We start from the raw sequence: 25,324 nt of genomic DNA on the forward strand, positions 1-25,324 counted from the left end.
GATGGAGCAGAGTTTTTTTAAAACAAACTTTATGGAGATATAATTTATACACTAGAAAATTTATCCATTGTGAGTATAAAATTCAGTGGTTTTAGTAAGTCTGTAGAATTGTACACTCAGGGGTGGATTATCCAATAAGTAAGGTAAGCGCAATGCTTACCAGATCATCTGTAGTGAACTATTTCACATTTTTTCACCACATCAAAGATTCTGCTTCTAGGTATGGCTAGCATCTGTCTCTTCCCAACCCCACAGCACCTTCCTACAGAATCAAAGCCTCTTTTCAAATTTACAATCCTTGACAGGCAGATGACCCAGTAAGCAAGGTACACATGGGCTTGCTTGTGCTTACTTACTTATCTGTAGTGAACAGTTTCACATGGGTTTTACCAGAACTTGTTCACTACAGATTAGTAAATAAGCACAAGTAAGACTGTGCTTACCTTGCTTACTAGATAATCTGCCCCGTGTACAACCATCACCACAACCCAGTTGTAGAGCATTTCTATCATTCCAAAAAGTTCCCTCCTGTCCTTTTATAGTTAACCTTCCAGCTGTAGACAACCACAGTTTTGCTTATTGTCTCTGTAAATTCCCAGTTACCTCTTGACAAAAAATTAAAAAGGAACATTTTTAGCTTTTCTACATTTTACATAGAGAATAATTGTATTTATCATACTGTATGTTTCATAATGAAATTGGCACAAACAGTGTTGACATGTGATCCAGCATGAATAGACTTGTGCTTGCTGATAGTGACAAGGAGACATCTTGGTTCCCATTAAGGTTGTTCTCTGAAGTCAGAATATTTCTGAGCTGAGTTGGCCCTACCATCTTTCTCAGTTAACATGAGTTGGGAGTCGTGGTCAGAGCTGCGTTGGTGTACACATCAGACACATCTCCCAAGGAAAAGGACCTCAAGGCTCTGATGTCTGAGAGGCCCGCGTCTCTACTTCGGTAGTAGTTTGTTGAGGGAAATGTCATTCTTCTTTCTATATCTATAGGTACAACTTAAAGAAACCATAGAAGATCTTCCTGGTAAAATGAATACTGAATTAGCAGAATCAGGATCGAATTTTAGTGTTGGACAGAGACAATTGGTGTGCCTTGCCAGGGCTATTCTCAGGAAAAACCGGATATTGATTATTGATGAAGCTACAGCGAACGTGGATCCAAGGTACAGCGCTAAGGTCTTTGTGACATTCACTAAAAATTTTAAGTGTGGCCAATGGGAAACATTTATTGATGCTTAGAAACGTTTCTGAGTGCTCTTTTTGCCCCCAAAGATGTCTCTTGATAACATTAATTCTAGAAAACGAAGGGAGAAACCAAAACATGTTGTTCAGTATTAACGATATGATTAGGCATCCTAAGAGAGCTAGATTCCTAAATTTGACTCCTGATGGTTTCAAGCAATTTAGAGGGAAAAGCAATTTCCTCTGTTTTATGAAAAATAGGTAAAATTTCCAAGTAGACCTTTTACATTTAGTTTTTGTAAAAACATGCTATCTCCAAGTATTGATTTAAAAAATATATATTATTAAAATATCATATATACTTTTAAGTCTGAAGTCTCCTTTTTGAATCTTCGCTGTACTGACCTAAATTTTACTGGTTTGATTCCAGAACGGATGAGTTAATACAAAAAAAGATCCGTGAGAAATTTGCACAGTGCACTGTGCTCACCATCGCACACAGATTGAACACCATTATTGACAGCGACAGGATAATGGTAAGACCTCTGCCCGTGGAATTCCAGTTGTTTCGTTGTATTCTTATTCAGGTTTTCATTTTTGTTTCTGGCATCTTCCATTTCATCTTCTCTCTTAAGCTCGCACGAGCAGTGGGATTTGGACAAACGTCAACATGCAGAGAGCAAACTGTTGAAATTCATCGGTTGGTGTTATGTCTGTTGTCAATTATTTGTTCATTCGAATTAAGCACCCTTGATTTGAAAATATCAATTACCTCCTGCCAGTGAGAAATAATGGGCTTGAATTTCCTAAATATAACCAAGAAATTCACATCTTCGGTAGCAAGCTTTACCTTCATTCAGTATTTTAACATAATGACAGGACTGCTTAAACTAACAAGTGATTTATCCTAACTTGCAAAACTCAATATAAATCCCCAGTAAATAAATTTCTGTTGGTTTTTTCTTTTAATCCTGATAATAACTCAAGTTCTTAACTATGCATTCAACACTTTTAAATCATGTATCTGTTACATCTCTTTGCTTTTAAAATGCAATTAAAAGTTTATTTGAATTCTTTTTTCTTTTTTTTTTTAAGATGGCCAACCATGAGAATATTCCATGTCCAAGATATAGCTTATGGTAAACTTCCTACTTCAGAGTGGTAGAAGACAGTCATTTTAGCTGTGTCACAGTTGTTTTAGCGTTTTAGATTTCCTTACTCAAAAAATTAACTTCTCTTTTAAGCTGTCATAGGATCGTGAGGTAAGATTGCAGAATGTCTCAGCTCTTGGGACGTTCTCAAGATGTACTGTCAGAGGGGAGTGAGTGAGAAGATCCACCGTAAGTCATTTTCAGAAAGGACCTAGTCAAGAGAACGAACTATTTCAACGGAGAGGATTTAATATAAGAAATTTGTTTCATAGAGCTGGAGGGCTGAAAGAGTGAAAGGAAACACTGAAGTAGCAGTGTTAGGAAGCAGCTCCCCCCACCTCGCCCAGGACTGAGCTCCAGAGCCTGGGAACTCAGAGAAGAAGTGCTGTCATAGACTAGGTTCTCTAGAGAAGCAAAGCTAGTGAAATGTGTATATATAGAGAGAGAGGGAGAGAGAGATTTATTTCAAAGAAATAGCTCCCGCAGTTGTGGAGGTTGGCAAGTCCCTAAGTTTGTGGGTCAGGAGGCTTTTCCTGACTCACGTGGTTGCAGGGGATGACAAACCCAGAATCGGTAGGTCAGACATCAGGCTGCTGGCTCACATCCCAAGAACTGGAGGTCAGATGATGATGAGCTGGAAACAGAATCCAGAGCAAGCAAGCCAGCTTTGCCAGACGTCCATATATTAGATGCAGGCCACACCCCCGAGGAAACTCCCTTTACAACTGATTGGCTGATCATATCAGGTCATATCATGGAGGATGACTACATCATTACATAACTTCCAAATTACATCATTGCATAACTGCCAAACTTCTGAGAATCATGGCCCAGCCAACCTTAACCATCGCAGGCACTAAAGAGTTGGTGCTCAGCCCCCCAAGGAGGGACACTGTGCAGCTGGTGGTCATATTTGTAAGGGAGCATGATGAGGCTGGTTCTAGGTGTGCAAGAAGAAGATGGAGCCTGGAGCCTGGAACCTGGAGCCAAGTGCCACTGCTGGGTGGTGCCCACAGGAGTAGCAGGAAGGAAGACCATTTGCCCCTCATCCTGTCCTTCAGTCCCCCTCTAGTGCTCCCTGTTGGTAGAACCTAACAGGCAGCCAACTGGCCAAACGTGGTTTGCAGAGACCCAGCCCAGCATCCTAAATCAGCGTGTACTGTACCTGTTGGAAGCATCTTGTCAGCAGAAAGGTGGCTTGATCTCCAGCTCAGTAGGGGCCCATTCAAAACAACATCTTTGCTCTAATGTAAACATAGATTTTTGTTTTCTTGGTGTTAAACAACATTGATGACAGCAACTTCCTTTTATTATCTAATACTTAGAGGTATTGTCACAGTGGAATGTGGCAGTGGAGGGTAACAACAAGGAAGGACAAAATTGGGCAGACTTGTCAACTGGTCATTCCTGAATCTTATCCAGATCAGCATCTGATCCTCAAACGTGAATGCCTAGTTCACTAGTGTCACATTAACCGATCGACTTGGTGCCAATTTGTGTAATGCTTTATTTACTACCATTGGTAAATTTCTAGAATTACAAATTCTTCTCTCTTGACCATTGTCTTTGTCTAAATCTTCAACATTGCTTACAAAGCAGCTTATAATCGTTACCTTTCTAGCCTTGTCCCACTGTGCTCTCCCTCTTTCCTTTACTTAAAAAAAAAAAAAAATAGAAAAAGCCAAACGAGTTGCTATGGAGTCGATTCCAACCCATGGAGATGCTATGTGTGTCAGAGTAGAACTCACTCCATAGGGTTTTCAGTGACAGAGATCTTTCAGAAGTAGGTTGCCAGGCCTTTCTTTGAGAGCGCCTATGGATGGATCCAAACCTCCAACTTTCAGTTAGTAACCAAGTGCTTAACTGTTTGCCTGACCCATAGATTCCCTTTTCTTTACGGTTGAAGGCAAATTCAGGATTCATTTTCAGATTTATAATCAAGTGCTCTCTTTCAACTGGATGTAGGTGGCTTAGACTAAGGTGCTAGCAGTGGAGATGGTGAGATCGTTGGATTGGGGTAAATAACAAAGCAGAGCCAGCTGGACTCTGTATTGTATTGAAAGTGGGATCTGAGGGATAGAGTCAAGGCTGGTGTCTCGGTTTTTGACCTGAGCATTTGGATGATGGGAAGATGGGGGGAGAAGTGGATTTGGAGAGGGGAAATGTAAGAGTTCTCTTTTGAGTAGGTTACCTTTGAGATAACTGTTAGACCTTGTTTCTCTGATGGACCTTGCATTCCATCATGGAGCTGCCCCTCCCACTCCTGACTCAAATGTTGAGAAAGTCTTCAACATAGAGCTTACGAGGCAGGAGGTCATCAGTGATGTCACTGGGACGTCCCACCAAACCAGAAAAACCAACCCCCTTGCCCTCGAGTGGATTCCACCTCATGGAGACCCCACCTGTGCAGATTAGAACTGTGCTTCATAGGGTTTTTCAGTGGCTGTGATTTTTTGGAAGGCCTGGATGGGTTCCAACCACCAACCGTTCAGTTAGTGGTGGTATTGTTGGGTGCCATTGAGTCATTTATGACTCATAGTGACCCCACGGGACAGAGTAGAACTGCCCGATAGGATTTTCTTGGCAGTAATCTTTACAGGAACAGATTGCAAGATGTTTCTCCTGCTGAGCTACTGGATAGGCTCAAACAGCCAACCTTTCAGTTAGCAGCCAAGCACTTAACCATTTATGCCACCAGGGCTCCTTATCTGGTTAGCAGTTGAGTGCTTAACCAATTGTGCCACTTGAGCTGGTTTCTGCTACTAACTTCATTATTAGGGAATGGCGAGATTAGACCTCAGGGAACCCAAGAGACATGCAGTCCCTGACTTCAAAGATGGGTAATTGTCCTCTGTGCTCTGTCCGCCTCGGGTTTAAACCTCGTATTTTAGTCTAGACCTTCTGATAGTCATCAGGCTTTCAATACAGAGAAGCACCATAAATCATGTTCTTTCTCATACCTTTGATTTTTTGAAGCAGTTTTTTTTTTCTTGCTTGCTTTAGAAATATTTATTTCCTTTCCAGAAAACAGGTGATTTTCTGTTCTCTGTGATTTAGAAAGGAGCCCTGGTGGTGCAGTGGGTAAGTGCTCGGCTGCTAACCGAAAGGTTGGTGGTTTGAACCCACCAGCCAGCCGCTCTGTGAAGGAAAAACGTGGCGGTCTGCTTCTGTAAAGATTACAGCCTTGGAAACCCTATGGGGCAGTTCTACTCTGTCCTGTGGGGTCGCTGTGAGTCGGAATCAACTCGACAGCAACAGGTTTGGTTTATGTGATTTTGAAGCCTTTAAGGACATAAAGACAAGTCAGGTGTACAGCCTGATGCTCCGGAGGGCGGGTGGCCAGGCTCAGGGAGTGGCTGGGGAAGGGATGGATGCTAATAAAGGACCCACCAACTGTATTGTTATCCTAAAGTCATGTAGTTGCAAGTGTTCAAGGTGTAATAATTACATTTTGTTGCACTGGTGCATACTTCTCCACAAAGACGGATGGATATGGCTTTGTTTACAGTAAGTAAATCAAACAAAAGCCTTGTTGAGAAACAAGTGTGACCTAATTAATAGCTTTGTGTCTGTGTTGGCTCTCCAAAGGGATTTACCCAGTTTTGGTTCATTAAGCACCACTAATGTGTCAGGCTTAGAATTCTGTTTTATAAAGATGTTCTCTCAATTTTAACTTTATTAAACATGGTGTAGTCATCCTGACAGCTAATTTTAATCTTCCTCATTTGCTCTGTTGACACAAAACAGTGGAGCAGGACAGACAAATTAGAGATCCTCTACATTAAAGACAGCTTCTTTGCTGTAGTTTTTAGGATTAGTTGGTTACTTGTGACCTGCTTTCTTCTCAGCCAGTAGCACAGCTTTGTGCTCCAATCCCTGCACTCCGCAGTCCTCACAACACCACTGGATTCTCCCTGGGAGCAGGAGGCAATCAGGAATAAGAATATCTGCAGCTTTTCTAACAATATTGTCGCCTCTGTTCAGGATGTTTACCGTCTGCAGTTAGGGAACTCCTTGGGAGTGAATTACGCAGAACCACAACCAGGGCTAAGAAACTCAGATCCTAGCTTTTCTGTTGGTAGGCAATCTTACAGTTTTATAACCTTCATCTTTCTTCCTAAACTCAAACCTCTTTTTTAATAGCATTTTCCCAGAGACAACAAAACTAGAAATAATTGTAACATGCCCATCTGGGAAGGTACCAGAATGACTCAGCACTCACTGGTTTTCTTTCAGTTCTGTTTTTTACCTCCATGGAACTTTTCTGTAATGAACCTCCAAAAAAAAAAAAAAAAACAAAACCCGAACCAGTTGCCATCGAGTCGATTCCGACTCAGAGCGACCCTACATGGCTGCAACCAGACCATCAGACCATTTCCTGAGAGAAGGTGCTCCGTCATTACCAGGGGCAGGAAGGACATTTGGAAGAGGGGGCCTCGTTGCCTAGGGGACACTGAGCTTCTGTTAAAGGTGGTGGGAATGTTTGGAAAAAGATGATGATGATGATGGCTGAACATCATGATAAACATAATTAATGATTTGTACATGTGTATTAAAATAACAAATGTTTTGTTACATATGTATTTACCATAGTAAAAGAAAATATGTCCTAAGAGATTTAATTTCGCTTTTCAGAGGGAAAAATAACTAACATTAAGGTAGACCAAACCAAACCCCTTGCCGTAGAGTTGATTCCAACTTACGGCGACCCTGTAGGACAGAGTAGAACTGCCCCATAGGGTTTGCAAGGAGCGAATGGTGGATTCAAACTGCCGACCTTTTGGTTAACAGCCGAGCTCTTAACCACTGCACCACCAGGGCTCCCAACATTATGGTAGAAAGTGCAAAGTGTGGGAGAAGCAGTATGTTATGAGGGAGAGGCATACATGCAAAGCAGGAGCTTTGGAGGAGTGGCTATGTAGGTCACTGTGTCTGAATTTCTTCTTCCCAAGGTGAGAAGACTCATTTGTTGCTTCCAGACCTGGGGAGTGACTTTGAGTGATGCTTGCAGGGAGAGGTGAGGGACAGGACAGGGTGCGGGAAAAGAAATACAGAAACGAGAGACGAGCACAGGTCCCTATCTTACAGATGAGGGAACCAGTTTCCAGGGTTGGAGAGATGTGATACACCCTTTCTCACCTGGCTGCCAGAAGCACAACTCTGAAACTCACGGCCTTCCCCCACTATCCCTACCCTGTGGCTATCAGGTAGATTCCGACTTGCGTTGACCCCATGTATGTCAGAGTAGGACTGTGCTCAGTAGGATTTTCTTTTTTTTTTTAAATCTAATATTTTATTCTGATTTAGGTGAAAGTTTACACAGCAAATTAAGTTCCCATTTAACAATTTTATACAAATTGTCCTGTGACATTGGTTACGGTTTTCACAGTGTGTCAGCATTTTCATTATTTCCATTCTGTTCGTTCTGTTTCTGTTACTCTAGCTTCCCTGTTCCTCCTTGCCTTCTCAGCTTTGCTTTTCGGTAAATGTTGGCCGTTTGGTCTCATATAGTGGATTGTTTAAGGGAGCACATTACTCATGGGTGATATTGTTTATTTTATAAGCCAGTGCTCCATAGGGTTTTCAGTAACTGTGTTTTAGGAAGTAGATGGCCAGGCTTCTCTTTCGAGGTAGCTCTGGGTGGCCTCAAACTTCCAACCTTTCGGTTAGCAACGAATCACATTAACCGTTTATGGCACCCGGGGATTCCCCTCCCAAGTTTTCTTGGGGCTAAATGGGGTCTCCCTTTATTGCTGCTTATTGCTGTGTTGAAAGCTATTCAGGCCCTTTCTCCTCCCACCCCTGTCCTGCCCCTCACCTCTGCCTGCAGCCACCTCACTATCACTGACAGCATCCTGCTGAGTAAAATGGATTATTTTACAATCAGCCCGTTTAATTTTTATATCTAGGACCAAAACCCCCGTTGCCATCAAGTTGATTCTAACTCATAGCAACCCTGTAGTACAGAGTAGAACTGCCCCATAGGGTTCCAAGACTGTAAGCTTTATGGAGGAGCCCTGGTGGCGTAGTGGTTGAGAGCTTGGCTGCTAACCAAAGGTCGGCAGTTCAAATCCAGCTGCTTCTTGGCAGCCCTACGGCACAGTTCCACTCTGTCCTGTAGGGTTGCTATGAGTCGCAGCCGACTCGACAGCACCTAATAACAACAACAACCATCTTTATGGAAGCAGACTGCCACATCTTTCTGCTGCAGGGTGGATTCGAACCGCTGGCCTTTCTGTCCGCAGCCAAGTACTTAACCACTGTGCCGCTAGGGCTCCTATATCTAGGACAGCTACCTGGAGTATCTGCAGGTATGTCGGCCTGACAACCACATCTTCATTACGCTTGTGTAAGTGACTGAGTCTTCCACTTTCAAGTATTTCTTCCCAACGTCCTAGAGAGCAGCAGGCGGCCGCAGATTCGTTCCTCGAGAGATCCCGGGGCCCAGGGATTGCAGTCGTACAGACTGTAATGCGTGGTCGAGTTTACAGCTTAACTTGGGTGCTGAAGGCTGGGAACACAGCAGAAAATTTCAGGAGATGCAAAAATTCAAAATTAATTCTTCCTGTGTTTTCTGTACAAAAAGATAATTCACAGTTGCCTTATGTGTATATATTCTTTTCTCGCTTTTCCAGTATTTAATAGAAATGGGCCTCAAGCCTCTATCCTCAGCCCTGCCCTCTCTCCCCCACTCTTCTCCTCTTCCTCTTTTCCCTTAGGCATCCCTGGGTAATGCAGATGGTTAAGCTCTAGACTACTAACCGAAAGGTTGGAAGTTGAAGTCCACCCAGAGGGACGTCCTAAGAAGGGCTTGGCAATCTACTTCTGAAAAATCGGACACTGAAAACCCTGTGGAGCCCAGTTCCACTCGGATACACATGGGTCACCATGAGTAGGAATCAACTTGACAGCAACTGATTACTGGTTATTTTCCCTTAACATACTGTATGTCTTGCCGGTAGACATCAGCTTGAGGCGTATGGTCTCCCACCTCTACAGCTCTGTGTCCTGTGGCCTTGATCTGTTTCTCAGTGCCAGCTGGACTCTGTCCACCCTTGCTCTCTCACTTACTCTTTTTTTACATATACCCTGTTGTCTTGCCAAACAGCACCATTGGACGGTCCCTCGGTCATCATCTGAATTTTGTTTCCATTATATTAAACTTTGAATTAATATGTATCGGTTACCTGTTACTTGTCATGTACAGCAGTAAAGAAGATTAACGACATAACCCTGCCCTTAAGGGGCTAACAAACCACTACCCTCCCCACCCATCTCTGCATGTCCAAGCCTCTTTCCATTCTTCAAGGCCCACTTCAATGGGCTCTCCTCTCTGAAGCTGTTCCTCAGATCCTCCGGCCAGAAATGATCTCATCTGAAACTTCTAGAGTATGGCCTCTGGACACCCTTTTAGCCCAGTAATGAAGTCACTCCTGAGGTTTGCCTTTTAGCCAAAGATTAGACAAACCCATAGGACAAAATGAGACTAAAGGGGCACATCAGCCCAGGGGCAAGGACTAGAAGGCAGGAGGGGACAGGAAAGCTGGTAATAGGGAACCCAGGGTCGAGAAGGGAGAGTACTGACATGTCATGGGGTTGTTAATCAATGTCATAGAACAATATATGTACTAAATGTTTAATGAGAAGCTAGTTTGTTCTGTAAACCTTCATCTAAAGTTTAATAAGAAATATAAAATAAGAAATTATCTCATCTGCCACAAAACTCCTGGTGGTTTTCCTTTTTTTTCTTTTCTTGTGTTACAGTCTTGAGTATTTTCTTCTTTCTCTTCTTTGAGTATAGGTTTCTTAAAGCCAGGGGCTGGGACTTACATATCTTTGCCTCTTTCACAGCACCTGCATAATGATGGGAACACAGTATGTCCACGGTAAATGTTTGCTAAATAAATTCAGGAATGAATGAACGTTTACTTCAGTTCTCCTCCAATGTGTTTCGGCCAAGTGTTACTTGCTCTTTATTAACCCTGGAGGTTTCTCTTTTTCTGTGAGTGTATACCAGGCACACAGTAGATAGTCGGAGCCTTGGGTACAACAAAATTGCAGTAAAAAGTAGAGAAGGGAGATGTTTATATTCACAGGCAAATTTTCTTAAACTCTACTAAGTTAATACAAGTTATTACCCAAATGGAAGGTCTCTTAGAAAAGTCAGTGTTTAATATGCTCATATCCCTAACGTAATAATAAACAATAAATAATTTGACGGTGTCTTTCTTTGGAAACTCATATAGAGAGAAAAGAATTACAGGTTCAGACCTGCTTTCAAATCCCAGCTCTCTTCTCTTTGGATTTTGCAGCCTTGGCCAAGTTACTTATCAGAACCTCAGTTTTCATCTCTGGCTGTGAGCTTCTTGACAGATTGTGTCTTGCTCATCTTTGAATCTACCATTCCGTAATGGTGCTTTGGTAATGGACACTCACTTAATACTTACTGAATAGGTGGAAGGATGGATAGATAGAGGAGGAGAAGGAAGGACAAAGGAGGGAAGGAAGGGATATGGATAGATGAAAGGGTAGAAAGAAGAAATGATGGATGGATGGATGGACGGACGTTGTCTACCTTGCTTGTCTACTCCACTTTGGGAATTGACAGTGATGACTGTTACATGTGCGGCACAATGAATGTTCAGTGCGTACCAATGTTTTTTTCCTCTCAAATTCAAAAGTTGTGGGGTGATTTCATTGATCTTCTGTTAGCCATATTCTGCACTAAATTGTATTTACATGCTAGGGTGTCCTACCTCTCAAACCTTGTAAATTCGTCCATTTGGGAATATAATAATTCAGTTCATTTTAAGATACTGTATTTTGCTTTAATGCATGTCAAAAGAGTATTAAGTAAGGAAAAAAGGTATTAAAGAAATAATGTTTTGTTTTACATTTTTTTTTAAAAGTTATAAAAGTTAAATGTTAAGTTGTAATAAATTATCATGCATTATAACAAGTGATCACAATTCTGTCCGCAAAATGGAAAAATTCCCTTATACAATACAGTGGACAGTCATTAAATTGCTAATACTTATGAGGCTCCAAATATTTGAACCAAAATGATGTTTCTATCATTTATATTGTTAATCCTATTGCTTTTTGAGAGCCATTAGTTTTGTTTTGTTTTATTTATTTTTTTACCTTTTTTTTTTAAATTGTACTTCAGGTGAAGGCTTACAGAACAAATAGTTTCTCATGAAACAGTAGTACACATATTGTTTTATGACATTGGTTAACAACCCCACAACATGTCAACCCTCTAACTTCTCAACCTGTTTTTTTTTGGTGAAAATACACAGAGCCAAAGATACACCATTTCAAAAATTTCTACATGCACAGTTCAGTGACATTGACTGTGCTCTTCCAATTGTGCTGTTATTCTCACTTAAGATGAAGGCTTACAGAACAAAATAGTTTCTCATTTAACAGTTACTACAAATACTGCCCTATGACAATGGTTAACAATCTCACAACACATCAACAATATCCTTACTCAACCTTGTGTTCCCTATCACCAGCTTCCTTGTCCCCTTCTGCCTTCTGGCCCTTGTCACTGGACTCCTGTACCTCGTTAGTCTCATTTGGTTTTACGGGGCTGTCCATTCCCAGGCTGAACGGTGAACCTCAGAGATAACTTCACCACTGAGCTAAAAGGGTGTCTGGGGGCCATACTCTCGAGGTTTCTCCAGTCTCCTTTAGGCCAGTAAATCTGATCTTTTCTTTTCGTGAGTTAGAATTATGCTCTAAATCCTTCTCCAGCTCTGTCCAGAACCCTCTGTTGTTTTGTTTTATTTTTTTCCTAGTTCTGCCTTTTTTGATACGAATCATTTCTGAAAACTACTGATCTCAGTGGCGTTTGTGTGTTTTCAGACAATATGGGAGATTTCTTATTAACTCAAATTTTGAACAAATGAAGTAGAGAAGTTGGGCAAGGACAAAATATTAGTAATATTTTCTTGCCATTAACACCTGAGAGGAACGTGCTCCTTAGAACAATTCAATTATATGAGATCAAAGGGCAATATTTGCCCAAAAGCAAAGACGAGAAGGCAGGAAGGGGTAGAAAATCAGGATGAAAGGAAACGGGGGAACCCAGGGCAGAAATGGGGAGAGTGCTGACACATTGTGTGTGGGGAATGAAGCCAAGGCCGTGAAACACTTTATGTACAAACTATCGAATGGGAATCTAATTTGCTCTGTAAACTTTCACCTAATGCGCGCGCACACACGCAAAAAAAAAAAAATCAAAAGATACAAATAAAACCTACGTTGGAAAAAAAAAGGTAAAGTCTGTATAGTCAGAAAACTCACTTTCCACCATGTCTCAAGTGGTGATTTTTCAAAAATTTACTTGTTGCCTTTTGCAGAATAAGAAGTTCATCACTTTATAAAGCCATCTGATTCACTTATTAGCCTCTAGCATGAAAGAGACCTGTATTTTAAAAATGCGTTTTTTGTTTTCTCCATCGTCATCATCGGGAGGAGTGGTTATGCTCTGTAATGCTATGCTTAAGTCAAATTACACATTCTGGACACCTAAACTGGCATGCCAAATTATAGGACATTTTAATTATTATGTGGATGTGACAGATTCAGTTATTCTTGAACTCTTGAGAAAGCTGGCTTAACAGTGATTCCCTGTAGTAAACAAGATTAGCAGGAAAATGCCCTTTATGAGACTTAATAAATGTTTCCCATTAAATACCACAGGGCAGAATTAACTGCAATACTTATGGAATTTCAGCATATTCTCTTAAGATAAATTTACTCTAAATGTGGCTTAAATGGAGAACTAAGTACCACTTAACATTAGAACTGTTTTCCTAGGTGCATCATTTGGGACAATTGTTTCAGACTTTCCCCTCTGAAACCATGAACCGAAGCCGCTAATAAGAAGGAATGTGGAGTTATGAGTCCCTTCCTCTCTCCCTTTCGGTTCCCAGTGGGTGTATTAATGAGCAACCAAATGGCTAAAAGGCAGGCAGCTAAAGAAAGAGAAAAAGAAGCAAAGAAAGATAATTGGGGAAACAGATACTCAGAGCCTCAGCAATTCAGATTGAGCTGCCCCCAGTGTGCTCTGTGGGCCCTGATCACTGGAATTTGGAGCTCAATTTCTTAATGGCTTCTTTAGTCTTACCCAAATAGAAAATTGGATTTCTAGAGATTTCTTCTGTGCAAAGCAATTATGCCAAAGCTGCTTAGGTAGCAGCCCTTTTCGCCAGCCTTCCGCTATCAGAATAATAAACTACAGTCAGAGACAACTTCAGGATACACTTTAACCTCACTGACAGGGGTTTCTTCCCTGCTTGTTACTATTACTTGCCATCAAGTTGGCTCTGATTCTTAGCGGCTTTATGTATACCTGTCCCCTCTCACCAGCTAACATACTCTAGGTCCCCTCATGGCTCAACGAGTAAGTGTTCCAGCTGCTAAGCCAAAGGTTGTTGGTTCGAACCCCCCCACCCCAAGGCTCCAGGCGAGACCTAGCAATCTGCTCCCGTAAAGATTGCCTAGACAACCCTGTGGGGCAGTTCTGCTCTGTCACATGGGGTTACTTGACTCAGCAGCACCTAACAAGAAATTCCAGAAGCATTTACTTCTTTTCCATATATTGCTCATAAATAAGAAATTCCAGAAGCATTTATTTCTTTTCCATGTATTACTCAGATTCTGTTATCAAACCAGAGTGGCAATTAATTTGCTGTCAGGTCACTGCCATTTGACTTGTATGACATCACCCTACTTTTTAGACAAATCGAGTTTGATTTTCTTAAATCAAGAAGTTTCTCAGCTCTGAATATGTGTATAAATAGCTCCCAGAACTCAGAGTCTGAGAGTTAAAAGCACTAACTAATGGTAACAATCCAAGATGCCCTTGACAGAACATCAAATGCCACAGACTGCTGAGTGCTCATAATAATAGTCTAGAACTTTCATTTTCTTCCTTTCTTATAACATTATAATCATAAAAGGCCAGGTTAGGCTTTTGTTTGCTCAGTGAAGCAGGGTAATGAGGCCTTTTAAATACCATCCAGACCTACCACCCAAATGGATTCCCTCTATTCTCCCTCTCCTGCCCCTTTCCGAAATATTGTCTGGCTTATAATATGTTACTGCAAAACATTGTGTTTTAATGGGTTTCTTTCTGCTGATTAACAGGTTTTGGATTCAGGAAGACTGAAAGAATATGATGAACCATATGTTTTGCTGCAAAATAAAGAGAGCCTATTTTACAAGATGGTGCAACAGCTGGGCAAGGCAGAAGCTGCTGCCCTCACTGAAACAGCAAAACAGGTGAGCTGGTTACCTGGAGTGGTAATTAAAATTTGTCTCAACAGTTCACCCCTCACAATTTGGCACCCTGGGCATGGTAACGAGCACCATGTATCCTTTTCAATTATAAGTCTCCAGAGACAAAGCTCCACGACTGGGTCTTAACAACACGTCCCAGGTTGAAGTCAAGTCTGCAGAGAGTCAGCAGAAACAGGTGGGGGTGGGAAGTATGTATTGTGTGTGCATGCACATATGTGCAAGCGTGTGTTTCTGAGAGAGATTTGAGAGTGGACGTTTTACACGTTTGGGCACTGTGGGTTCAGGTTCTCATTTATGAATTCTTCAGACTGTCAATTTGTTAAAAAGGCATTATAGTATAAATACTGATATTTTGGGGACCCATTACATTTTGGTATAATTGGTGCTCAGCACATCTGAGATCTAGATGCTGTCAGGGTCCAGGAAAATTAGAGAGTTTAAGAGGGGAAAAAATGTGGAACATTATTTATTTGTTCTGGAAAACTGTGCCACAGAAATATGTAGATGGCTTTGAGGTTTTTTTTTGTTTTGTTTTGTGTTGATAACGAAAACTCGTGTATGATACTGACATTTCTTCCTCAGATTGCTCCCTAATTCTTTGTTATTTAGCATTAGGTCCACATTCCCCCTTATGCTTCCTCGACTTCTAGGAGATTAAATTGCCATCCGGACAAATCAAGAATTTATAGTACCTTAATGCTGTAGTGGAAACCTTGGTGATGTAGTAGTTAAGAGCTACGGCTGCTAACCAAAAGGTCAGTAGTTCAAATCCACCAGATACTCCTTGGAAAATCTATGGGCAGTTCTACTCTGTCCTATAGGGTCACTATGAGTCAGAATCAACTTGATGGCAATAGGTTTGGTTTTTTTCGGTTTTAATGCTGTAGTCAGAATAGTACGTGAAGGTTTGCAAGGCATTTTCACAGAGATAATATATGTGAAGGCACCATATCTGGTATAAAAATGGTGCTCAATGAATAATATTCAGATTAAATGATAATCTTGTCAACAACAGTGATGTAGAATTATCACATTCTACAGATGTGATAACTGAGGTTCAGTTTGTGGGCCTTAGCCAGAGTTCACACAGCCTGTCTGGAACAAGGTGGGAGTGGAGTTGATGAAAGGACGGAGGGAGGGAAAGAAGGAAGTCTGGTGTTCCTGCCACATAAGCTGCATGGCTTAGGGTGGAATGAGACCTCCAACAACAAACCCATGGTGAGGCTCCCCATCAAAACTGTTTAACTCTGTTGTTGTTGGGTGCCAGTGAGTCGATTCTGACTCATAGCGACCCCATGTAACAGAGAAGAACTTCCCCATAGGGTTTTCTTGGCTAATCTTTACGGAAGCAGGTCACCAGGTCTTTCTCCCATGGAGCCATGGGGTGGCTTCAAACTGCCAAATATTTGATTAGCAGCCAAGCACTTAACCATTTGCACCACCAGGGCTTCTTTGTTTATCTCTAGGCATTATATAATTATGAGTATATTTTTCATTCTTTATGCTTTTTTGCATTTCTCAGACTTTCAACAATGTACATAGAATAAAATTACTTGTGTAATATTTTAAATAACCCATTAAAGACAACAGAGTAAGGAAACGTGTTCCAGTATCTAACGGTCCTTCCCTAGGAAAGGTTTATCTAAAATATAACCTGTCTGTCACTATTCACCTCATTCCTCCGTAGTAGAATAAGCAACTGTACCTTCTACTGTTCATAGACTATTTCTTTGAATCCTGCTCCATCCTCAAAACTGTTCAGTATATGTCTGTCTGCATAGTATTAGGTTAAAAAAAAAAGACCAAACCCATTGCCGTCGAGTCGATTCCGATTCATAGCGACCCTGTAGGACAGGGTAGAACTGCCCCATAGGGTTTCCAAGAAGTGCCCAGTGGATTCAAACTACTGACCTTTTGGTTAACAGCCATAGTTGTTAACCTCTACACCCCCAGGGTTTCCAGTATTGGATTAGGTACTAACAAACATAGTAGATATGCCTCCTAGTCACTGAGAGTAAATAACAGTATTGAAATAAGCAGAGATGCTCAGTTTATATGTCGAGCAATTATTATTAATAATAATAATAAGTGACTGATCCTTGCTGTGTGCCATGCATTGTGCTATGATACAGGTATTATTATAACCATTTCAGAGGCTGAGGCTGAGAGAGGAGAAGGAAATTGCCCAGGGTCACATACCAAACCCACTGCTGTCTAGTTGATTTTGACTCGTGGCAACCCCGTGTGTGACAGAGTAGGACTGTGCTCCATAAGGTTTTCTTTGCTGGGATCTCTGTGGAAGTAGATGGCCAAGTTTTTCATCTGTGGTGCCACTGGCTGAGTTCAAACCAAGTAGGTTAGTTGTTGTTGTTAGGTGCGGTCACGGCGGTTCCAACTCATGGTGACCCCATGTACAACAGAACAAAACATGCCTGGTCCTGCGCCATCCTCACAATCATTGCTATGTTTCAGTCCATTGCTGCAGCCAGTATGTCAGTCCATCTCACTGAGGGTCTTAGTAGATTAGTAGTTGAGCACAAACTGTTTGCACCAACCAGGCACTTCAAGGTCACATAAACAAAAAAAAAAAAAAAACCTAAACTCGTTGCCATCAAGGAGAATAATTGGCAGAGTCAGGGTTCAAAGCTAGGTTTGGAGATAAAAAAGTCTGTGCTCTGAACTTTTATAAGTACTTATATTGTATAAATGAGGAGAGAAGCTGCACTTGGAGCACTGTGTATACATACATATTTTTTTATGCCTGCTATTTGCATTAACCTGCAATATGCAGGTGACACAACCCTGCTTGCTGAAAGCAAAAAGGACTTGAAGCACTTACTGATGAAGATCAAAGACCATAGTATGGATTACACTTTAACATAAAACAAAAAACCTCACAACTGGACCAATAAACAACATCATGATAAACGGAGAAAAGATTGAAGTTGTCAAGGATTTCGTTTTACTTGGATCCACAGTCAGCACCCATGGAAGCAGCAGTCAGTAAATCAAATAACGTGTTGCATCGGGCAAATCTGCTGCAAAAGACCTCTTTAAAGTGTTGAAAAGCAAAGATGTCACTTTGAGGACTAAGGTGCGCTTGACTCAAGCCATGGTATTTTCAGTCACCTCATATGTATGTGAGAGCTGGACAATGAATAAGAAAGACCGAAGAAGAACTGATGCCTTAGAGTTATGGTGTTGGCGAAGAATATTGAATATACCATGGACAGCCAGAAGAATGAACAAATCTGTCTTGGAAGAAGTACAGCCAGGTGCTCCTTAGGAGGGAGGATGACAAGACTTCATCTCATCTACTTTGGATGTGTTATCAGGAAGGACAGTCCCTGGAGAAAGCACATCATGCTTGGTAAAGTAGAAGGTCAGCAGGAAAGAGGAAGATCCTCAACGAGGTGGATTGATACAGTGGCTGCAACAGTGGACTCAAACATAGCAACAATTGTGAGGATGACACAGCCCCGAGCAGTGTTTTGTTCTGTTGTACATAGGGTTGCTGTGAGTTGGAACCAACTCGATGGCACCCAACAACAACAACAATATGTGGAGTGCTTTTATCTGTTAGGTGTTTCCCAATCAAAGCTCCCCTCATGAGACCCAGTTAGTCATTTGGGATTCCCTGTATAATCTGAACTCATAGTGATGAAACAGCCAGGAACTTCATGAACCTTTTTGTCCTTTGACCTCAAGCATTGCACATCAAAAAGATGTGTATCCCTCTATTTGTCAAAGCTCCCATTTGAAAAATGTGTTATTATATTATCAAGGCATTGGGTAATAAACAGATCATAAAATTTTAGAGCTAGAAGGGATACTATAGTTCAACACCCTTATTTTACAGATGAGCCCCCAAGAAGTAAGATGGCCCAGAGTCATACTAGCTTGTAGCAGAGACCAAATTAGAAATCTTTTAATAAGCATTTTAACTCAGATGTAACATAGATACAGAAAAGTATCCAGGTCATAGAATTAGAAGTCTCTTGATGCCCAGCCCAGTAATTTTTTTTACCTAATTTGACTATATTAATGGTAACTTATGCTCGTGTGGTTCTTAATGATCTACTTTACTTTGCTTATGTAATTCTCACTTATTTCATTTAATCCTCACGGCAGTTTTTTTTTTTATCCCACTTTATGGGTGAGGGGAAACCCTTGTGGCATAGTGGTTAAGAGCTCAGCTGCTAACCAAAAGGTCAGCAGTTCGAACCCACTAGATGCTCCTTGGGGCAGTCCTACTCTGTCCTACAGGGTTGCTATGAGTCGGAATTGACTTGACGACAACAGGTTTTTTTGTTTATTTGTTTGTTTTTAAATGGATGAGGAGTTAAGAATTCACCTAAGATCACACAGCTGATCTTTGGAGAGCAGAAGGTGAATTGCTCTGTTCAGGCTCATGTGCTGCCTTGGGGTTCTATATTCCCTGTTGGGTTTGAAAATGCTGCTCCTTGTTGCAGTGATGTCCAGGGTGGGCCCGGTCGCCCAAGTTCACACAGTGGCAGGGTATCACTCTTGGATTTCAGTCTTGCTTAACTCACTGGCTCAGGCCACCCCTAGGGAAAAACCATAAGGAAATCCATATCTTGATTCTCATCCAGGATGAATAATATCTTCTTGACATCATTTCTGCGTACACTTGGTCCTCTGAAGAGAACAAGCTGTCAGATTGTCAACCTTTTAAACGTACAAGCATCAAATATCAATGCATCATTCAGAACTGTAACACCAGGGGATTAGTCTAACTCAAAATAAGCTTTTCACTCCAACAGATTAGAATTCATTCTTTTGAAATGAAAACTCTGCATCTGGAAAAAGGTACTTCCAAGTCACGTTTTCTTGACCACATAGTCGCTTTTCTGAAAATGTTGGTGCAGACAAGCTGAATCACTCACTGTGGTAGACCCTTCCAGATGATCCATTGAAAATAGTAAAGAAAATGCTTTTTAGATTCATAAAGCTGAAGGCTGAATGCCTGTCATTCTCCTCCCTAATAAAGCAGACCAGGTTGGGATTTTTGAAGTGCCTTTGTAGCTTTAAAGACTCAAATTCATTAAAATGTATCTTTAATAACAGGTTTTTAAAATAGGTGATGCATGCTAATGCTACAAAATCCAAAAACTATAAAAGTAAAACGTTACTCTCCCACTCTTAGCTCCCATCCTCCCCAGGGATGGAGCCCCTGACACCATTATTTTCCAGATAAATTCTATGCATAAACAAGAACGTGTGCATACAGTATATGGCTTTTCTGTTTTTTAAGCACAAATGATAGCTATTCCTTAATTTTTCCATTTAATATCATATCTCAGAGATTATATCAATACATACAGTCGCCTCATTGTTTTTAATGACCATATAGTATTTGCGCTTTCTCCACACGCTATTCCCTATTTTTTTCTTCTAAGGAACCAGCTCTAGGATTTATTTATTCGTTCTTGTTTTATGTTTTGCAGTTTACTTCTACTTTTATATTGATTAATTCTGCCCTTTGGTTTGTTTTGCTATTGTTGTTTCTTACTCTGTGAATGCATTTATTTTCATTTTTTCTTGTTTATTAATATAAATACCAAAGGCTGTGAATTTTCCTTTGAACACTGCTTTAACTATATCCTGTAGGTTCTGATATGTAATACTTTCTGTACAGTTATTTTATTTTTTCTATATTCTGAAATTTTGGTTTTGATTTTCTTTTTGGCTCAGAAATTATTTAAGAAGGAGGTTTTTTAAACTTCTGGTTATAGGGTTTTTTTTTTAATATTTTTTCTTTAATTCATCAGTGTTTATGTTCATTACCTTGTGATCAGTATGTACTATTTCTGACCATTTGGAATGTATTAATACTTTCTTGTGCCCTAATATATGGGCAATTTTTGTGAATGTTCTTAGGGCATTTGAAAAAATCAAGTATTGTCTGTCTAAGGTATTAAAAAAAAAAAACAAAAACGAAATCCGTTGCCGTCAAGTCACTTTGGATTCATAGGGTCCCTATAGGACAGAGTGGAACTGCCCCATAGCGTTTCCAAGGAGCAGGTGGACTCGAGCTGTTGACCTTTTGGTTAGCAGCTGAGCTCTTAACCAATGCGCCACCAGGGCTCCGTTTAAGGTATAGAATTTAGTAAATTTTAATTAAATCTATTTTATTATGTGAATCTTCTCTTATTTATTTTTGTTCATTTGACATGTCTTGGACTTAGAGAGGTGAATTAGTCTCATACTAAAGCATGTTTTCATTTTGTAGTTTCTGTCATTTTTGTTTGGTAATTTGATGCTATAATTTTTAAAGCATAGATAGTCATGGCTTAGGTTTTCATTATGGATTGTATTCTATACTATTTTAAAGTGTCTTTCTTTTAATCATATAATGCTTTTGGCCCTGATTTTACCTTGTTCGGAACTAAGACTTTGTTCCCTGCTTTCACTTTATTTTCATTTGCCTGGTATATTTTGGATTGTTTTTAAATTTCAAACCATAGGGTGTGTCTCTTATATGTGACATGTCATTCAATTTTGCTTTGTGATTTAGTCTTTTGTTTTTAACAGGTGAGCTTAGTCCATTTACGTTTATTGAGATGATAGATACGTTTTATCATTGTCATACTGTTACGCTTTCAGTTTTTGTCTTTTTTTCTCTACAGTCTAGGATTTTTGTTTGTTTGCTTATTATTTTATGTGTGTTCCTTTCATTTCTTGGAGGAATTTTGTTTTGTAGCTCTAACTTCGTATAATGGGAGTGGTGGAGGTTCAGTGGTAGAATTCTCACCTTCTATGGGGGAGCCCCAGGTTCGATTCCCAGCCAGTGCACGTCATGTGCAGCCACAACCTGTCTTCTCAGTGGAGGCTTGTGTGTTGCTGTGATGCTGAGCAGGTTTCAGTGGACATTCCAGACTAAGATGGACTAGAAAGAAAGGCTTGGCGATCTACTGCTGAAAATCAGCCAGTGAAAACCCTGTGGATCACAACAGTCTGGTTTGCAACCAATCACGGGGACGGTGCAGGACTGGGCAACATTTCGTTCCATTCCTCATGAGGTCACCATGAGTTGGCGGCGGGGGGCATGACTTGACACCAGCTAACTGTAACAACAAATGTCATATAATATGTAATACTCTATTATCTGTTGACTTTGTTATAAACAATGACAATATATAAGTAGACTACTACTTCTCCTCTCCATTCTACCACCAAAATTAGTTTTTCTTCTAACCTTTTGAAAAGCTTATAACTCTATTATTTGACTTACCTGTTTCAAATACTTTCTTCATTCCTCTCTTAGTTGCCTAATTTTGCCCTCTAGTACAACGTTTTTCAAACTATAGGTTGTGATCCATTAGTGAGGTTGTGAAATCAGTTTGTTCAGTCATGACTAGCGCGTTATAAGAAATGAAACAGGATGGAATAGAAGAGAAGGTAACAATGCATCTTTCATAGTAAAAGTAACTATTTCATGAAACTCTTTTCATATATAGACAGACATAGATACAGACAATGAATACATACTGTGTCTCAGTGTAAAATGAAATGTGTTTATTATTGTCGAAAATAAAAAAAAGTTTGAAAAACAGTGCACTTGGTACCATCTTCATGGAAGGTTCATTGGAGCTAGAGTCTGGTAGCTAGTCTCTTTTGTGCTACCTTCAGTAGAACTGTCATTGCTTTGATATTTTCATTTGTCTCTTCCACTTTACTTTTGAGCTTTTTCAGCTCACGTTGCGTCTTTGGTTGTCTTGCCGTGTTTTGCTAACCTCTTATATCTCTGCTGTGAGCTCGTTGATTGTTCTGCTGTTTTCATTGAATGTATTACATTATATTTTCTTCTGCTTGTTGTTCCTTTCCTCACTTTTTTTTTAGTATATCGTTCAGAAGCTGTGCTGCTTTATTATTATTATTATTACAACTCACATTTGAATAAAATGAATTTTTCCCAGGTCATATGTTTGCAGGATAGTTATGGCTAGAGCATTTTTCCAGGCTAAAGGGAATTCTCCCTGCTTAACAGGAGAGCTCCTTACAATCCAGAGAAAGAGAGTTAAGTGAAAGAGAGAGAAAGAAATTTTGAGAATGTATGTTCTTTTAGCCTTTACTTCTCCCTAACCTACAGAGAGGGGCAGTTACAATGCTCCTTGATTTCAGAATCTCTCCTCCCAGTGCCTCATCCAGGTACATGCTGTAGACAAAGATGGGGTTTTTCTGTCAGTCCTCATTGATCGCACCTTAAGGTACACCCATTAGTTAGAGGACTGTTCCATCCGGCGTTTGCTGAGATCTGCTCCCATAGGCATCCTCTTTCTGTCTTGCCACACCCCTATCGAATCCTGTTGGCATATGGCAGCCCTTCTTGCGATTTTGCCATCTGGGGTTTCAGATGGTTCTTGATTTCATTGAAGATGGACCTTATTTTTTTCTTTCTCAATATCCTTGCTGTTGAGGGTGAGAAAATAAGGGGAGAGATGCCATCATCCTACTGTCTTTTTTATTATTTTATTTTTGGTAAAAATTTACACAGCAAAACATACACCAATTCAAGTTCTACACGTACAGTTCATCGACATCGGTTACATTATCAAGCTGTGCCACCATTCTCACTATCTTTTTCCAAATTGTTTCACCACCATTGCCATAAACTCATTGCACCGTAAGCTTCTCATCTAACTTGTTGAGTTGGTGTTGTCCATTTGATCATGTATAGATAATTCTTTAAAATAGCTTAGGGCAAACATTCTTTACTAATTCAGCTAAACTATTGTTTGATTTAAAGATGACTTCAAGGGATAGTTTTGGTTTAAGGTTTAAAGATTACCTCAGGACACCATTTTCAGGGGATCATCCAGCCCAAGTGGTTCCCAAAAGTCTGGATTCCATGAAAATTTGAAATTCTGGTTTTATATTTTCTTCCTTTTGATCAGGAGTCTTCTATAGAAACTTCAGTCAAAACATTGAGTAATGGTAGCTGGGTACCATCCAGTTCTTCTGGTCTCATGGCAAAGGGGGCAGTTTGTTCATGGAGACGGTTAGATACCCATTCCATTTCCTCCTTCTCTTCCTGACTCTTTTTCTTCCTCTGTTGCCCCAGGCAAATAGCCAATTGTTGTACCTTAGATGGCTGCTCTTAAGCTTTTAAGACCCCAGGCACTATGCAACAAACTAGCAGGTAGAACAGAAACGCTAACAACATTAGCAAAACCATGACCCTAAACCTCCAAACCAAGAAAACAAATCCCATGAGGTATTTGGTTGTACGTAAGCAGTATCAGCAGCTGCTCTGTTGTTGTTGTTGTTATATTCCACTGTCCTGATGAAGTCCTCTGTACCTCTCCAGTACCCTTTAACTTTGACAGTACACATGCCAGTTAAGTCACCGCCATCAGCCTGCTTTAAAGATGAGGAATTTGATGCTTTGAGTGTTATTGTGATTGTACTAGGGCCATACAGGTCAGTGAGAATGAACTGACAGTCTTGAGCCAGAATTCAATACACTGAGTGGTGCCTTATAAATAAAATGTAAATAAAAGCCCAGTTGCTCTCCTTTGTCTGTGCAGAGGAACTTGTATTGCACTGTTGCTTTTCATAAGATCTGATTCATTATGATCACTTTGTTCATGAGCTAGGGCTCCAATACTAAAGTTACTTTCAGCCTACATTCAGTTGGTCAGTTGCCATCAAGTCGGCCCCCAACTCATGATGACCCATGTGAGTCAGAATAGAACTGTGCTCCATAGTGTTTTCAATGGTTGATTTTTTTGGAAGATTGCCAGGCCTTTCTTCTGAGGTACTTCTGGGTGGACTCAAGCTTCCAACCTTCCAGTTAGCAGCTGAGCATGTTAACCATTTGCATGACCCAGGATTCCCAACCTACATTAGAGAACGATTATGAACCAAACCTGAAAGAAGGAGAGGAAGGAAGGACAAGAAGTCCAGCACTCATTGGTCTTATATTCTGCTTGCCCCTGTACTTGGACTTTTACAGCCTGTGTCCTTTAATCGCTTCAACTTTTCTGAGCTGGCACTATTATCCCTTTTTGACATATGAAGAAGCTGAGGCAAAAGGGCCTCAAAGTTACCAGTTAGTAAGTGTTAATGCCTGACTCCAACTTTTTTTTTTGTTTAAATTGTACTTTAGATAAAGGTTTACAGGGCAAATTAGTCTCTCATTAAGCAATTAATACACATATTGTTTTGTGACATTGGTTGCCAATCCCACGACATGTCAACATTCTCCCCTTCTTGACCTCAGGTTCCCCATTACCAACTTTCCTGTCCCCTCCTGCCTTCTCTTCCTTGCCCCTGGGCTGGTGTGCCCCTTTAGTCTCGTTTTGTTCTATGGGCCTGTCTTATCTTTGGCTGAAGGGTGAACCTCAGGAGTGACTTCAGTACTGAGTTAAAAGGTTGTCCCGGGGCCATACTCTTGGGGTTTCTCCAGTCTCTGTCAGACCAGTAAGTCTGTTTTCTGTTTGTTTTGCTTTGTGAGTTAGAATTTTGCTCTACATTTTTCTCCAACTCTGTCTGGACCCTCGATTGTGATCCCTGTCAGAGCAGTCAGTGGTGGTAGCCAGGGACCATCCAGTTGTACTGGACTCAGTCTGGTGGAGGCTGTGGTAACTGTGGTCCATTAGTCCTTTGGACTAATCTTTCCCTTGTGTCTTTGGTTTT

The 25,324-nt window shown here is 40.6% G+C and overlaps 1 protein-coding gene across 3 annotated transcripts in view; it reads left to right on the top strand.

The window, feature by feature from the left end:
- The window catches only part of ABCC4 (ATP binding cassette subfamily C member 4 (PEL blood group)), a 343,233-nt gene that overhangs the window by 311,713 nt on the left and 6,196 nt on the right, over nt 1–25,324 (top strand). For all 3 annotated transcript variants that reach the window (XM_023726694.1, XM_023726693.1, XM_004371394.2), the window contains 3 exons: nt 1,005–1,177; nt 1,627–1,732; nt 14,510–14,644. In XM_023726694.1, the coding sequence (XP_023582462.1) occupies nt 1,005–1,177; nt 1,627–1,732; nt 14,510–14,644 (414 nt within the window). The remainder of the gene's footprint in view (nt 1–1,004; nt 1,178–1,626; nt 1,733–14,509; nt 14,645–25,324) is intronic.

Source organism: Trichechus manatus, unplaced genomic scaffold (assembly GCF_000243295.1).
Source record: "Trichechus manatus latirostris isolate Lorelei unplaced genomic scaffold, TriManLat1.0 scaffold00013, whole genome shotgun sequence".
Lineage (NCBI taxonomy): Eukaryota > Metazoa > Chordata > Mammalia > Sirenia > Trichechidae > Trichechus > Trichechus manatus.